Raw genomic sequence first — 16,797 nt, 5'->3', positions numbered from 1 at the left:
AAGAGCAGTCCTATGCACGTCCTGCTGCGTTGAAGCTGCAGGTCCAACAAAATAGCTGCTGGATGAAAACTGTCCTCTGCTAAGTGCTGTACAAGACAAATCATTCAGCTACATCTCCATGGCCTTGGCAGCTGAGTGGTTTGACTAGCTGTCCCATACAACAGCAAAAGTGTTCATCAACAGCCCTGTCTTGCCTTTTCAAAAAGATGCCTAAACCAATGCCTGCTCACACACTTGTTTGGAAAGAAAAGAAATCAACTTAAAGAGCTAAAAGAGTTAAAAATCAAAGTGTACGTTGCACTTAAGGAATTCTGCACGGTCTATTTCTGTCGGGCTGGGCTGTCACAATGTCACACATTCCAGCGTGAGCAAACTGTGGGGTCCAGTGCTGCTGTCAAAGGCTCCTCTGTGTCGCTGTCACCTCAGAGACAACAGGAATGCTCATCCACTGCAGCCTTCCCTCCCTCCGCCGACCAAGGTTTGGATGGACTGCTGGAGGGAGGATTGCTCTGCCTGAAGAAGCAGACAGTAAACAACAGACACTGAGGCAGAGAGGGAGAGGGAGAAAAAAAAAACTGAAGAGGAGAAAAGGACAGGCAAGAGGAAGACAAAGGCATGTGAATTTATGAGTAATAACTAAAGACAGAGCACAGAGCACAAGATAAGATAAAAGACAAGCAGCTCTTTACATTACCTACTCTATTTCCTGTCTGTAAATTCTTATGTTTAAAATTAATTACCAGATAAACAGATACAATTAATCATACCCCCCAGACAAAATTACTTAACTAATCACACATTCATCAACTAATTTTGCAGGCCTTTCTGATATTTATACAACTACACATCCTTCAGTGAGTGTGTAAAATGAAATTATGTCACTAATACTATTTTTTTTTTTACAGCTTACCACATACTAAGTGTGGCTAAGGCCTGGGCCAAAGTCTATATTTTTTTCTACACTAGAAACTGGTTAACTCAGAGAACACTCGCTCTAGTATCCTCACCTGACTATGGTTCCTGTGGTGTATGGGTGGATGCGTGCATAACATCCTATTTCTCTTATCTACATTAATTCATACTGTCTCTGAGAAGCAGCAGCAGCACAGAGACCCCAAACAGGAGGCCTGTTTGTTCACGGGAGGCACAGAGACAGAGAGCAGCTTGACATTTCCTGTCCACATGCCAAGAAAAAGGCACATTCTTCTGCCAGGCACCCCATATTTCCTGTCTGCCTTCACAATGTACTGAAAGACACCCAGACTGGAGGAGGGGAAGTGGACGTTACTTTCCAGAATGTCATACCTACCTACTTAAAATCTTTCCTTATCTCATTTATGCAGATATATTTTCATAACCTAAGGATTTTGGTGACATTATATATCAAAATGTACATAATTTGAATTGTGACTCAAACACAAGGTCACCTTTCCCCCTGGTTGATTTCATTGAATGCTCAGAAGGTCTTCAAGTGTTTGGCCTGCTAAATGATTCTGACCTTACCATCACACGTTTTTGGCAAGATGCACTTGCCTATGCTTGTTTTCACCTCTACCCTCAGTACCCTCACTCATACTGTATGAGTCAGCTGTCCCACATATCTAGCCTAAGAATTTAGGGATTACAGTTATTCCGTGGGAAGCGCAAGACACAGCATAGCCACAGGCCTGTTAGCATTAAAAAAACAAACAAAAAAACAAAAACAAAAAAACCCCAAAAAACAGTGACGATGAAACTCTGCGTCATTGTGTTTCCATGTACTACATTAGTCAGGTTTCCCTTAGCGGCGCTGGTGACTAACCTGCTCTCCTCCAGGGCGCAAAGTCCCACAACATAAAGTTGTCCGTCCTGTAGTTTTACAAGCTGAAAAGCAAGTGCGTGCTCGCAGCGAAGCACCTGGGAAGTGAGTCACAGTGTTCATGCTCATTTCTGTGACAAGCCTTCATTAACAAAAGTCACAATTTACCTACACAGTCCTGTATGAACTGAGGATAATTTTTTTTTTTTTTTTTTAACTGTTGTTCAGCGGAAGATCAGCAATGTTAACAGTATTAATGCTATAATGCTGAGGCGGCTTTATGACTGGACAATCTGTAGTTGAAAGCGCCATCTAGTGCTTACAGACGCTGCTATACCGACATTTTATATGATCGCCGCTTTGCATCGAACCTTCTCTGCTAAGTGTTTAGAGCTGAAAGCCACTGTGATGTGCTGATAAATGGGGACTTTTCCTTCTCCTTGCCCGCCGATTGGCTGGTTGGGGTTGACTGAGAATGGAGGAGGTGAGTGCGCCAAGGAGTGTGTAAAAGGAGGACCTTTGAGCTCCGCGGTTTTCCAATCAGGTGGCGCCGACTCCCTCTGACCTCAATCCTCAGTTTCAATCTTGACTCGTCTCTGTACCTGGATGGGATGTGGACAACTTGATAACCCGGCGGTATTTACTTTCTCGTCCTTAAAGTATACACACGCAGGTTGGAGACATGAGTGGTAAGTCGACATTTTTAGATTACAATAGTCTAATTGGGGCGCTGTTCTCTCACATACCACACGTTCGTATTCGTTTACGATGTGACACTGGTGGTACGTGACAGTCATGTAGCTGTTGTAGGAATCAGTCACCATACAGCTACGCATTATATGACAGCAGGTCTGTGCTAAATGCTGGTGTATTATCAGTTACATTTCTCAGGTCCGGGTCCCGGTCAGTGCCAACAAAACGAAGTCTACTAGCCCTGAGACACAATTTCAAAGTCACCTCTCATACAGTTGTCAACCTCATTATGTTCAATCCTCAGATATGTGTAGCTGTGTAACATCATGTCCACTGTGGAGTATGTATCCACTGGATTGACCTTTTTTTTTTCTTTTTCTTTTTCTAGACATTATTATCATTAGTGATAGTATTTTTGGCAACCATGATTCATCTTTTTTTTTTTTTTTTTTTTTTTGCACTTTCTCTGTTGATTTGATACATTTGCACAGGCTCTGTTCTCGAAACAGTTGACAGAATAATATAAACTCCTGGTAATTTTGCAAAACTAACAGGTATGTTCTCAGTCATGTCAAACACAAAATGGCATCTCATATTTATTAAACCTACAAACAAAACTTTCAAGACTTTCACACAGAATTCAAGCATGGCCTTTTAGAGTTAAAAGATCTGACAGACAACATATACATCTGTGAGAAATGACATCAAACTATACTGTATCAAATACAAAAGTGTAAAGATGAATAAAGTCTGTTAATGATACAAATGATGGATGTAATTTCATAAAAGTCAATTATGCAAATGGGCTGTGGAACCTTCTGATGAACAGGTTCTGTCATTCATCTTCTTCTTTGAATGTATCTGAATATATTGTCTTATCAGTACATAGCACATGTGTTGCACATTTGTGCACATTTGTTTTTTTAATGATTTCCCCTAAATGGAAAGTGGATCTTCATTTTGAAGTGCAGATTAACAAAGTCTTTAGTTAGTAGAACTTTAGTTTTAATTAGGTGCTATCAGTCATTGTATTCAAAATGGTGATGGTAGATAAAGGATAGTATTACAATTTGGGTGAGTGTTTTCTACTGCTCTGAGAGTAAGATAGAGGAGTTAAGTGGCAATCACACCAGGACAGTGCCTCAACAGACTGCTTATGGGTGATGACAGGGATTCCAGAGCATCCAGGCCAGTCTCAACCTGCCTGTAAGCTCAGATAGCTCTGATCAGATGCACAGAGCAGCAGACACTCACTCTCAGTACTGGTAAATATCTTGGATGAGTAACAACAAAAAGACGCTGAGGGTAAATACTTATAAGGTCATTTTCTTGATTGAGTAATCAATAGCCTTTTTCTAGAATTTTAATTTATTCAGCTAAATGTCACAAATAAAGACAAGTCACTAGCTATAAGTGCCCAGAGTGACGCCTTTACATACACACTTTACATACAGAAATCCTGCATTATAAATGCAACACATGCTGCACTGCATTTCAGCTGCAGTGAGATGGGCAATAAACTATTCACCTGAACCCCTCTGTGCTTATAGCAGACAAACTATATTTGTTAAACCAACAAAAATGAGACCTGGATATTCTGCCTATAGGTCAACACAGCTTCGGAGGGCTTGTGTTGTTATAGTGTGCCTTGTTCATCAATGATGAATCGTTGATAATAGAATCATCATTCCTGTTTTATTACTATTACATGTACATGAAAATAACTTACAGTTAGTGTAAGTATATATGTAGCAGGTTTTTAACAAACTCCTACAAAGTTTATTCACTTTCTTTCCGTAAATCCTCCAGTGTGAAGTGAATTGGGATTAGAAAGCCTCTTTCTGCGGTCCCCTGGTGTGTTTTTAGGTGTGCAGTATGAGTCATGCCAGTATTTTCATACCTTTGCTCTGAGGCACTGACCCACAAAGGGTCTTTCCCACTAGTTTATGACCCTCATAACAGGAGACCCTTTGCTCTACAACAATTAAACAGAGTCAAAAACCACTGCTGCTGTTATATTAACTCGCACTGAGTATGGAATATAAGTTTCTGTTCATTAATGCAAACATTTATTGTTTTTTACTCAGTCAAGGTGACATTCAACACCAAATCTGCTGTCTCTAAGGCAAATGGCTTCAAGTTAAATGTTCATCTGTCCGTCTCATATATTGTAGGAGCTAAATTCCTCTCAGTAATCCCTGGAAGATTTCCAGTAAAGAGCACTGTCTCATTCCTTCACTATGCAGCAGATCAACCTAGTAATTCTTTATGCATCCATAAGAATGCCTTCTATTACATAGCTTTTCAGTGTTGAACAAAGAGGATCACTGTGTAACGAAATTTCATTAAGGCTGAAAGTAGGGGAATTTTAGAATAGTTCATAAAAGTTCCTCACAAGTTTTTTTCTGATGTCTGCGATAAAAAGAGGACAGACTGTGATCTTTTAGAAATCATAGAATTAACATGCTGAAGTAACCCGCTTTTGATGGCTGACAGTTGCAGAGACACAGATAAGCATAGTCAGACAAAAGCAAACTGCAATGGTATTCTCCATGGGGAAAAAATTAGCCTACGACTGGATATAAGATATGTCTTTAAATCTGGCCCTTAGGGTTGAAATGTGAAATTGTAAGTGACATGGTCCACAGTAACAAACATATTTTTAGTCACTTAATATTAATTAATGGAAAGAAAAAAGCGTGCACAACACTGTCCTTTTATCTTTTCCAGTGTACAATCCTTTGTTCAGGACAGCCTGTCATTGACCATGCTCTTGTGACTAAAATTTCTTGAACTGAAAAGTTTTCGGTCTCTTACAGGTGTCACAGTTTGGGCAGCGGATGGGGACATAGCCCTGGAGGAGGTGCGATCTTCTCCCCCCTGGACAGAGGAGCGCTGTGAGGAGCTGTGGGATCGTGTGGAAGGAGTACGACACAAGCTCACGCGCATCCTAAACCCGGCCAAAATCACCCCATATCTGCGGCAGTGCAAGGTCATCGATGAACAGGATGAAGATGAGGTGCTCAATTCCACGCAGTACCCCCTACGCATCAGCAAGGCTGGTGAGAGGAAGAGGAATTAATTTTAAGACGTCAATAAATCAACATAGTATGATCAATCATCCAGAATTAAACACCTCAAGCAAAATCATCAGTTTGAATGAGGCAAAGATACTATATGAGTTTAAGGGGACAGGCCTGCCGGTGTTCTAAAAACAATGTCACATTAGTTATTGTAGTTTGGCCTGTTGATTTGGCTCATGTGGCGACATGGTCAATAGTTGCAACAGCAGTGGCTGTGACACACAGCTCACAGAAGCAATTAAGGTACCTAAGTTACTTCTCTGAGTCATAACTCATCTGATATCTGAACACACAGACATAATACACGTATTTTTAGATTCAGCGTGACCTACACTCTCTGATGCCTATTGCAAATAAACATCCATAACGCTGTTAAGAAATCATAGAAAAAGACTCTCCTAGCTTTAGAACTTGCCTGTGAATTATCACGTTTTTAGGTTTTCTTCAGTACTAAAATAATAGATTTATAGGCATATCTTATATCCAGTCCTAGATCTAGTCCAAGGGAGAATTCCATAGGAATTTGTTTTTGTCTGACTATGCTTATCTGTGTCTCTGCAACTGTCAGCCATCAAAAGTGGGTTATTTCAGCATGTTGTAACAAATAGTTGCCTGGAAAACAGGATACTAATCTACAATCTTACAAGATATTTTGAAAATTGGAAGCAATTATGTAAATAAATAGTTTTGTTTGTAAAACTCCCAGAGAAGGAATTATGTGTGATTGATTGTGCAGTACATTGTCAGAGGGGAACATGTGGTAAAGATAAATGTTGTAGTGAGAGAAACAGGCAGGAACCAAGGAGAGAGTAAGGTGAAACTCATCGCTAAGTGAAAGGGAGTGTAAAGGCAGATAGAAAGGGATGATTTAGGAGTGAAAGAAGATAAAGATGAAGGGATGTTGCAAGTAAAGACAGGATGAGGACAAGCACCTGGTCCAGTACCGTGTAAATATCATCGTTTTTCCATTGCCAGTGAATTAGCTCATGTTAGAGCCAGTCATTCATTGTGTTCATGTTTGAAATACCTACATAACTATAGGGGTTAATGACACTCACATCAGAGACTTAGCATATTTGTGGTTAGACTGTGTCAGATGTGATGCTTTTGAAGACTGTGCGTGGGCTAGCATTATTACAATTTTTCTGAGCGTGTGTTTGTCTTTTGTTCAACAGGTCGTTTGCTGGACATTCTGCATTGTCAGGGCCAGCGAGGTCTTCAGGCCTTCATGGAATCGCTAGAGTTTTACCACCCAGAGCAGTACACACAGCTGACTGGAAAACAGGCCACACAGCGATGCTCCCTCATACTGGGTAAGTAGGGATTTCTCTGCATATGGAAAGCTGAGAGGATGGCGAAGATGCAGACTCAAGTCACATGGTAGAGACAGGAGTCAAAATCTGACTGACTGACTTCAGGTTCAACCAAAATAAAAGATAAATTGTGGCAATTAAAATTGCATGACATCTCTAGCGAAATGTCTGCAGTGAAGAATGTCCATTAGGAGCCTATGTTCAAACTTCATGCCTACTGGAAGGTCAATCCGACTTGCAGGCATGGAGGAAAAAGGGAGAGTGGTATAAGGAGATGTTTTGTTTTTATTGGAGAAATACAACTTTCTCTCATGCCTGTTATGCTAATAACAATAACTGTGTTAATTATTTCATAATGAGAAACTGCTAAACACAAAGCTTAGGACTTGGGACCCCAGTGTATTCTTGTGACTTAAATCTACAAAAAATGACCTTGTCCCACTTTTGTTTGCTGGGCATCTATATGGAAAGTTTTGTGAATGGTTCTTTACTGGCATGTAGTAAATACACTAAGAACTAAGACATACATAGCTAGCAAACAAACCTGAGACACAGGCAATTAGAAAGTGCCCTACAACTCCCTTTTAGCAGCCAGAAAATTGCTTCAGTGAAATTATAATTATATTGCTTCAGTGTTATATAATTGATAGGTACTATCTACAAAACTGAACAAACAGTTCTTTGAGAAAGTTACTATGATGCTCAAGAGTTAATGACTATAGGGCATGTTAAACACACACAATACAATGAAAGGCTGCCTGACATTTGGCCCTGATGCTCTCTGAGACAAAGATCAAAAGATGTAGAGCTAGCATGGTAACTTGAGAGAAACAAGTAGACTGGCTAATGTTGGTTTCTCTTGGTAGATTTTGACCTCTGCAGCATCTCTGCTTTCCACAAAGGATTCATACAATGTTTCAGTTTACCCAAAGTGACAAGTGCATGCTATTCAGTAGTCACTGTGGAGTAAGATATATAATCATATACCTGCCTTGTCTCCTGACACATTAAGACAAGTCTCTCTGACTTGCTTGTGAGTTTATCATCTCCATACATTAACCAGTAGCCCCCGTGACCATATAACCTCCACCCGTCTCTCTCCCCAGATGAGGAAGGCCCAGAGGGTTTGACCCAGTTTCTGCTTCTGGAGGTGCGTAAACTGAGGGAGCAGCTTCGAAATAGCCGTATGTGTGAGCGGCGCCTGTCGCAGCGCTGCCGGATGGCGGAGGAGGAACGCAGCCGTGCTGAACGGAAAGCGCAGGAGTTACGTCACGACAGACTGCAGCTCGAGAGGTTTGTCGGACTTTTCTAGGTAGCGTAGTTTGTACCTCTAAGATTCAATCCTGCTATTTCCATTAAGAGAAGGCTGTGAAAAGAAAATGTTGTCTCAGAGAATGCATGATTAATGACAATTAAGAGACTGGGTTAGAATTTACAGATTTGTAGTAACATTCTTTCATTATGCAGCTTCAGTGAGTGAATTCAAACTGATGAGCAACTACAGTTAATACATCTATTGTTTCTAGTGTCTTTTTACCAATATTTACACTGTGTTAAACAAAAAGGAATCAGTGAGAAATAGTAAGAATGTGTCCACTGGATGATTTGTGATCTCAAGACTGCGTCAGGACTGTGAGTCAGCCAGCCGAGAACTGGGAAAGCTGAAGGACAGACACCTTGAGCAGGCTGTGAAGTACTCCAGGGCCTTGGAGGAGCAAGGCAAGGCCTCCACCCGAGAGAGAGAACTACTGAGGATGGTAGGTTGGTTATGAACAGCATGAGTAAAAACACGAACTGAACGGAAAATTCAATTATGGGAGAGGTACAGAGAGTGTATTAAGTTTTCATTGCAGCCAGGTTTCAAACTCATTAAACGTACAGATATTAATACCTATGAGTTGTGTAACACAACCACAGCCTTTTATTGAGAAATTTCACTGAAGTTAAGAGGGAAGAGGAAGTGAAGAGGGACATGAGAGAATGAGTCTTTCTCTTTTCTACCACCACATTTCCATGCTGATCGGCAGAGTCTAAAAGCAGCTGTATACCTGGTGCAGAAGTAGTAAATTTGCTAGTGATTTGCTAGTGCTAGTGATTCAGTAGTTATCCCTTTGTCCTACAAACTTGTTTACCCCTGTTGATCTAAACATTAAGGTGACGTTTTAGGTGCTCCATAGGTACCAGAAATTTCTATTTAACACAGGGGTCCGTTTGCCAGGGAAGCAGTTTGATGCAAAATCATTTCACATGTAAATACAGGGAGAGTCTTTTTAAAGTACTTTTGAATTTTGATAGACTCAGATTGAATAGAAAAGGAATGCTTACTTTGATGGCATGATAAGGCAGCAAATAATAGTGCCCAAGGCAGTTGAAGTGCAACTGCTTCAGTGGGCATGCAGCTGCAACATCAAAACTCAGGTAAGCAGTTCAGACCAACTGTGTAGATGTTATTAGCCTCCTTTTTTTAGTTCATGTGCTGTCACAGCATGTCGACTATAGCACTGAGATATGAACCACTTAGTTGAGAATACCTGGAAATATTTGTGGTTAATTTTATCCTTAAACATGGTGAGGTTAATCCCGAGCAGCATTATTTCCACTATCCTCTTGTTACCCTAATATAGGAATGTCATAGGTTTTGTGATTTTTTAATTATAAATATTTTGTTTTCCCTGGAATAAAAGTAGGGAAAGATATAAGATATGTATTTTTGTATTTTCACGATGTAATAGTCCTGCACTGACTGGTTATTGTTAGTTATAGTGAAAAAAGTCTATATTTTTTACAACAGCCCAACAAATGCCTGGTGTAGAAAAGTAAAAGCCATACATTGTAAAATGTCAGGTTATGTCTTTATGGCTGCTTTCCCCTGTCTCCATACAGGTAGAGGAGCTAAAGTCAAGGTTGGCAGAGACAGAGAAACAAACAGACGGTGCTCCAGAGAATACTACGGCAGCCAAAGAAAACAGGTGGCTCTCTAATGGAGTAAATGGTTCTCCACCGGCTTTACCAGAGAAGCCACTGCGCCATGCTGAAGTTCAGAAAGCTGAGAGTACAGAAACTCAGAAGAGGGACTCGGTTCCTGCCACTGGCGTCATAGTAGGTTTTTATTTCCATAATATTTATCATCTGAGAGCACCTTTATAGCTGCCTCTTTTTGTGTCATGATCGGCTACAGTGCTTTTTCATTGTAATTGTGAAGATTTCTGATCTTTTTCTGGTGGGTTTTATGTTATAAAAATGTTGTTTCTATTGTTGACCTCAGGCTCTAATGGATATCCTGCAGCAGGACCGCAGGGAGGCTTCAGAGCAGAGGCAGGAGCTCTGCGATATCCTCACCAGACTACAGGGAGAGCTACAGAGCACTGAGGAGCACAGGGACAAGGTGAAAACTTATCATTTTATATTTTTATCTTTAATCAGTAGTTAAAAGGGCTTAATTTTCTGCAAAAAAACAATGTTTGATTTCATTATTATTTATTGTACTGCTGTAAAGATTACTTTCCTGCCTTTGAATAGAGATTGTAATGGTGGACTGTGTTTCTAGCTGGAGTCGCAGTGCGAGCAGCTACAGCTGAAGGTGAGGACTCTCCAGCTGGACTGGGAGACTGAGCAGAAGAGGAGTATGTCCTATTTCAACCAGATCGTGGAAGTGGAAAAGGAGAGAGACCAGGTCAGTGGAGTGGAGGGTCTTAGTCAAGCCTGGACTCATGGCTCAGATGTGTAGCCCTGCCCAACACAGCCTCTAACCATCTTTATGGTTAGCGGCTGTGTAGTTAGTTTTATATTTGTAGTTGTATTGCAGTTGAGTCTGCCAGTGTGTAGCCTGTTGCAGATTTCCCCCATATTAGCATCCCTGAATAGTCTCAACAGTTTTTGTAAAATGCAGACTTTCTTTCTCTGTCTTTTTTCATCTTTTTACCAGGCTCTGCGTAGTCGAGACAGCCTGCAATTGGAGTACACTGACTGTCTGCTTGATAAGAACCGTCTGCGTAAACGCATTGCAGAGCTGCAGGCCAACCTGGAGCAGCAGCAGAGGGAGCTGGAAGGAGAGAGGGAGCGGAGCCAGGAGCAGTTGGAGCAGAGCAGCCACTGTCTGAACTGTGTGAGTTAACATTGGACTACAGCAAGTTAGAAGTGCAGCACTGTCTTTCCACTGCAACCCCAAAACATTTTACACATATATTATTCCCTGTGTCTGCTCCCCAGTCCCACCTGTCTCTGTGCAGTGAGGAACAGTGCTATGGCCCCTGCTGTTCCCTTGGCCTGGACCTGAGCCCATGGGCCAATAGCAGCCACCAGCTGCTAAGAAAGGTCAGGGCCCGCTTACATTTCAATGGTTACCAGAATTATTATAACAGTAGAATCACCATCGCCCTAGTCAAGATTTAAATCAGAATTGGGGGTCGTCATTGTAGGAATGTGGTGCTACTGTCAATCACAGGAATTATAGCTGCTGTTTATGTAGTGTAACTACTTCTTTGTTTACTGTAGGGGATCATTTCCAGAGGACACAACTGTATTGGAGACTGCACAGATGTGTTTTCTCATATTGTTATTTTGCAATGCAACGAATGTAGCTTTTGGACTGGAAAATAAATTTCTTCAACTATACTTGGGTTTTATTATTGTTTTAGAAATTGTGAGATGTTGTTGTGCATTCTTATGAAACTCTTACTGTGTTATTACCTGCACAATACCTCTTATTAGCTGTGAGGTCATACTATATTAACTTGTCTTTTCTGTGCCAGACACCATCTAGAGGCCAAGCCAATGAAAACTCTGAGGGTAAGTAATGTGCACTGACAGCTGGAAAATTATTGCACAGAAAGTTTCGCACAGAAAAATACTTGTACTTAAAGATCGCATGTATATATGTGTGTGTGTGTGTGTGTGTGTGTGTGTGTGTGTGTGTGTGTGTGTGTGTGTTTACATACATATTATTTATTTGAATATTCTTTCTGCTCCTTCACAGATTCTTGTTCCAATTCAGAGGAGAATCTCCTGTCATCAGTGAGTAATACAGCTCTGTTCAATAATAAACACATGAAGTAAAGAAAAAAGAGAAAGAAAGAAAATGTGTCTTATTTACCCCTCTGCCTCAGACAGAAAACAATGAAAAGGAAATAAATCGACTCTCCATATTCCCCTTTCCTCCTTGTATGAATTCCATCAACCGACGAGTAAACACAGAGTGAGTTTATCAGACCCACGTAACCTTACCAATACATATTTTCATTTTCTGTTCTAACTAGTTTCTTCACCTTTATTTCATTTGATTAATCTCCCAATTTCTGCTCTGCAAAGGTTTGACTTGGACTCCTGGGGCAGTGATGAGAATGATAACATTACAGGTACATTTGATTCTGTCATGTTTTGCATAAACAACCATCATAGTTTTCTTTGCAAACAAAATCAGGACCAGTCCAAGTCAGGATAATGAAAATTTGCCAGTTATCAATTTGCAGAAAAAAAATGATGACTTTTAAATGATTGTTTATTTTTTGGGATCAAAGTAAAATAAAACAAACTTGAGAAGCGTTGACTCGGCCCTCAGGTTTTGCTTTCTTTGTATGTAACATTCTGTGAGCATAAGTTATGAGGCTCTGGGACGTTTTTAGGTGAGCAGACTGAACCTACTATGTGGGATTCCTCGAACTCCTTAAACTCTCATCTCTTCCCCCCTGACCTGGTCAACCTGCCTGCAGTCTCTTCACACCAACCCAATCCAAGCGTTTCCAGGTGCAACCTTAAAATATTGACTTGTAGCTGTGTTCTGCTTAATAGCTAATAATGCCACTTGTAAAATGCCCACAGTAACTTCTAAAACCTTTTTATAAAAGGGAATGATATTGACATAGAGGAATAATTTAACAAAGGTATGGTGTGAATATTGGTCCAATATAGAATAATAGAGACAGAATAATAGAGCTCAGTGACTTACATCTCATCAAATATAAATAATCTCTATGAAAGATTTGTCTAACTAACATGTCACATTGCTGGCCATCCTTACCATCTCTCAGAATACCCCCCCGCTCCCCATCTTCAAGTCCCCCCGCCTTACCAAGGCACGGAAGAGCCAGTCTAGCTGATGATATCACGATAGTTGGAGGCAACCAAACAGGGATTTTTGTGAGCCATGTGAGAGCTGGTTCCCCAGCTGAACAATGTGGACTGAAGGAGGGAAGTGAACTGCTGGAGGTGTGTCTCTGTATGGTGAATAAATCATGTGTGAGGCTTGTATGTGTGAATATATGCTACATAAAGGGCACGTATGCTTCAGCTCATGCTCATATTTGTATTTCTGCGATAAATGCACGTTACCGTTCTGTCTGCAGACGTGAATTTTTGCAAGCTCCTGAAATTAAATCTAAAATAAAACGGAGAAAAAGATGAACGTAAGAACATAAGGCTATAACATAACATTCAGTTTTCTCTTCATGTTGTCCAGCTGGAGCGGGTTCTTTTTGGTGGGGGCAGTGTCCTGCTGCACCAGTGCACTGCTGAAGTAGCCCACTTTTCTCTCCAGTGGTGGACAGAGCCTTCAACACTCAAACACCAGAGCAACCCAGAGGGTGAGTCTATTATCTCAGAGATTTGAAAAATTCCTATTTAACAGTAATATTTTTGAAAAGTCTCCTCATGACACACAAAGTTATATTAATTCATGTCTCAAAAAGATGAGACTAAGCTGTCCTCTTCTCTGCTTCCTGTCATCAGCATACTCAAAGCTGTGCTCCCAGCTCTCATCACCCACTTTTATGGGGGCTGACTCTTTCTATGTGCGTGTCAATCTCAATATGGAGCCTCACGGTGACCCGCCGTCTCTAGGTGTGTCCTGTGATGACATTATACATGTCACAGACACAAGGTACAATGGGAAATACCACTGGCGCTGTTCCGTTGTGGACCTACGCACAGCCAAGCCCCTGCAGGCAGGAACCATGCCCAACTACAACAGGTATGCCAATTAGACCTTGATTTGACTGCTGTATGATTTTAAACTGTATTCTAATTCTGGCTAATGAGGACTTTTCACAGTAACCCTGAAAGATAAATATTAGCCGGGTTCCATAGTGTGTAGTATGTAGTCATGTTAAAAGAAAGCCCTAAGCAACATATTTTAATTATACAAAATTAGAAGTGTAAATAAACTGGATGACAACATTTTCCATCTCAGGGCACAACAGTTGTTACTTGTAAGGCTACGAAAAATGGCCCTGGAGCAAAAGGACTTAAAGAAGAAGGTGGTAAGTCTGCTCATATTGAAATGACAAGAACAGCAAGCTCAAGTGCTTAACTAAACTATTACAGAACTGGTAACCACAGTTAACACAACTATTAGATGTTAATTTTTTCTCCAATATTGTACATGTAGTTCTCAAAGAAAGCTTCTGGCCGTGTACGATTGGTCAAGGCAGTGGACCCCAGTTGCCGTGGGATTGGCTCCACACAGCAGGTCCTTTACACACTCAGCAAACGTAAGATCCAGCCATAGTGTTCTTGGAATGCAACACCAAATCTGTGTGATGATTCATATTTTTTTTTGGATAAAAACATCAGATTTCCACGACAGTCTGTATATGTATGCATTTTGCATTAAAATGCGCATACCTGCATATATGTATTAGTGCCTTTCCCCTCAGGTCACGAGGAGCACTTGATCCCTTACAGTTTGGTGCAGCCAGTGCAGGTTCAGACTAAGCGGCCGGTCATCTTCTCCCCCTCTCTTCTCTCGCGTGGTCTCATAGAGAGGCTGCTACAACCAGCAGAGTCTGGTTTGAACTTCAACACCTGCCCCCCAGGTATGATGATAGCAAACACACACTTATTCACACACATGAAGTCTCAAACACTGACAAACTCAACGAACAAAAAGGTTGATAATTCTTCATTTGACCATCACATGATACACCCCATTCTCCTCTTTCATCTGTTTCCTGTTGTTCCCAGAGCCTATCCAGGCTTCAGAGAGACGAGACAAGAGCGTGTTCTTGTTGGATTCCTGCAGTCTAGAGCAGGCTCTGGGCATACGGCTGCAGTCAATACAGGATGTCATGAGCCAGGTAATGAAAAAACACATCATTGTTGTGTTTGTGTTTTTCACAAACACTTTCAACTGACAACCTAAAGTCTAACAAACAAAGTCTCCTTCAGGGAAGAATAAGAATGATGTTTGAATTTAATAACCAATCATAGTTATTACCTGTGTCACTTGTTCATTTTATAGAAAGGGAAGATGTACATGGTAATACTAATGAAAGTATATTGTCTCACATTATTCAAATCTCCCTCTTTGTCTCTGTCTTAGGACAAGCACTGTCTGCTGGAGCTGGGGCTGCCCAGTGTTGAGGGCTTAGTGAGACAGGGGATTTACCCTATTGTCATTCATATCCGCCCCAAAAACAAAAAACACAAGAAGCTCAGGTAAATGCACAATAATTTGCTCAAGAAGTACAGTAAATTAACTGCAACATTAAGTGCACATCAGGTCATAGCTGCATAATGGTACTTCATTCAGGTTTGTCCAGATTCACCATACACTTCACACCATTCATGGTGTATGTAAAATAAGCATTTTACTTCATGTGCAGACATTGTGGTATTTTCTTACATTACAAATATACAAATACATTTTTTTCCTCCAACACTTGAAATAGGAAGTTCTTTCCACGGTGTGGGGAGGACAGCGTTATGGAGGAGGTGTGCCAGGCCGAGGAGCTTCAGCTGGAGACACTGCCCCTGCTCTTCTACACCCTGGAGCCCAGCACCTGGAGCTGCACTGATGAGCTGCTGGCAGCCATACGCAATGCCATCCTTAGCCAGCAGAGGGCATTAGCATGGTTCGAACTGGATAGGCTGCAATAGAAGAGAGATATAGAATGAGTGCTTAAGTGCAAACTAGATTCTCCTCTCTTTGAATAAAGAATATGGCAGAAAACCACAGTAAAGTCTCAATAGAGGATTATCATTAAGTGTTAGATAACCCTACTATTCTTTGGACCTACATGGAATCTCAGAGAAAGCCAGATTAGTCCTATGTGCATGCATGCATGCAAACAGAAATTTCATAATTCTCATCTATATAGCCAAGCTGGACTGGCTACAATGGGAGAATGGTGAAAAAAATTAAAAAATAAGCAGATTTGTCTATCACAAGGAAGGTCAGTACAGACCTATCTGTAATTAGCTGTTTTTATCAACATGACTTTAACCATGTTTCTTTTTTCTATTCAGACAGTTTACTAAACATAAACTTTTATTATAGTGCATTAAGTGCACTTTCAAAATTAGGCTCAAGCATCACACAAGGTGCCCATTTTTTTTAAGGCATTTGGGTTACTGGTCACTGAGTTACGTTGTGAGTGGAAAGTGAAGCTGTGAGGACAGAAAGAGGGACCAAGAATATAGGTGATGGAGATTATAATATGTTGTAGGATGGGATGTAGGGAGGGAGAAAATCTGCTCATCCACATTTTATATTGGCAGTATAGTCTGTCTCCTTTTTTGGGCTGAATTAAGCTTTAGGACATACAGTAAATCAATTACACAGTACAGATCATACTTAAAGATATCGCGCTGATAAAACTGTAGTTATATGAATACAGTTTTTTAAGAGAAAATTTGTTAATTTCTGGATTTTCTTGAGGTCGGCTATGTTTGAATGGTCAAGTAGTGCTACATTTTTTTTTACATTGTACAACGGAAGCTTTAGCTCACTATGACCAAATGGTTTTGTTTTGTTATTGCCAAATGTACTTTTTTTGTAACAAGTTTAAAAAATATATTAAACTGTACTTCACTTGTGTGCTCAAATACACAAAATACTTGATCTAATTGTTTTTTATTGAAATATTACAGCATACAATTAGATGTCAGTGCAATCGCTAGTCAATTAGGAAACCAT

At 40.6% G+C, this 16,797-nt stretch overlaps 1 protein-coding gene and 1 long non-coding RNA gene across 4 annotated transcripts in view; one reads left to right on the top strand and one right to left on the bottom strand.

Moving 5' to 3' along the window:
• The first annotated feature begins 2,287 nt into the window (after nucleotides 1-2,287).
• zmp:0000000896 (caspase recruitment domain-containing protein 11) lies at nucleotides 2,288-16,694 on the top strand. 2 transcript variants are annotated; one of them, XM_040118107.1, is made up of 24 exons: nucleotides 2,288-2,487; nucleotides 5,311-5,553; nucleotides 6,750-6,887; nucleotides 7,994-8,180; nucleotides 8,506-8,644; nucleotides 9,771-9,986; nucleotides 10,153-10,272; nucleotides 10,435-10,560; nucleotides 10,813-10,992; nucleotides 11,097-11,201; nucleotides 11,639-11,675; nucleotides 11,863-11,900; nucleotides 11,993-12,081; nucleotides 12,195-12,241; nucleotides 12,596-12,629; nucleotides 12,914-13,091; nucleotides 13,342-13,465; nucleotides 13,611-13,851; nucleotides 14,071-14,140; nucleotides 14,269-14,371; nucleotides 14,537-14,695; nucleotides 14,844-14,956; nucleotides 15,202-15,317; nucleotides 15,551-16,694. In XM_040118107.1, the coding sequence occupies exons 1-24, from the start codon at nucleotides 2,481-2,483 to the stop codon at nucleotides 15,756-15,758; spliced, it is 3,018 nt and encodes a 1,005-aa protein (XP_039974041.1). In that variant the 5' UTR covers nucleotides 2,288-2,480; the 3' UTR covers nucleotides 15,759-16,694. The 2 variants fall into 2 exon arrangements, with proteins under 2 accessions (XP_039974041.1, XP_039974032.1); XM_040118098.1 differs by having other exon boundaries at nucleotides 12,509-12,629.
• The window catches only part of LOC120784489, a 2,760-nt gene continuing 1,598 nt past the window's right edge, over nucleotides 15,636-16,797 (bottom strand). For both annotated transcript variants that reach the window (XR_005706449.1, XR_005706453.1), the window contains exon 3: nucleotides 15,636-15,749. This is a non-coding gene — a long non-coding RNA (uncharacterized LOC120784489). The remainder of the gene's footprint in view (nucleotides 15,750-16,797) is intronic.

This window comes from Xiphias gladius, chromosome 3 (assembly GCF_016859285.1).
Source record: "Xiphias gladius isolate SHS-SW01 ecotype Sanya breed wild chromosome 3, ASM1685928v1, whole genome shotgun sequence".
Classification (NCBI taxonomy): domain Eukaryota; kingdom Metazoa; phylum Chordata; class Actinopteri; order Istiophoriformes; family Xiphiidae; genus Xiphias; species Xiphias gladius.
The sequence above is the reverse complement of the archived record's forward strand: the minus strand, read 5'-3'. Positions and strand labels throughout refer to the sequence as shown.

Coding starts and splice junctions, on each gene's coding strand:
- zmp:0000000896 (XM_040118098.1), top strand. Junction 6,888..7,993: donor GCGATGCTCCCTCATACTGG/GTAAGTAGGGAT, acceptor CTCTCTCCCCAG/ATGAGGAAGGCCCAGAGGGT. Junction 14,696..14,843: donor CTTCAACACCTGCCCCCCAG/GTATGATGATAG, acceptor TGTTGTTCCCAG/AGCCTATCCAGGCTTCAGAG.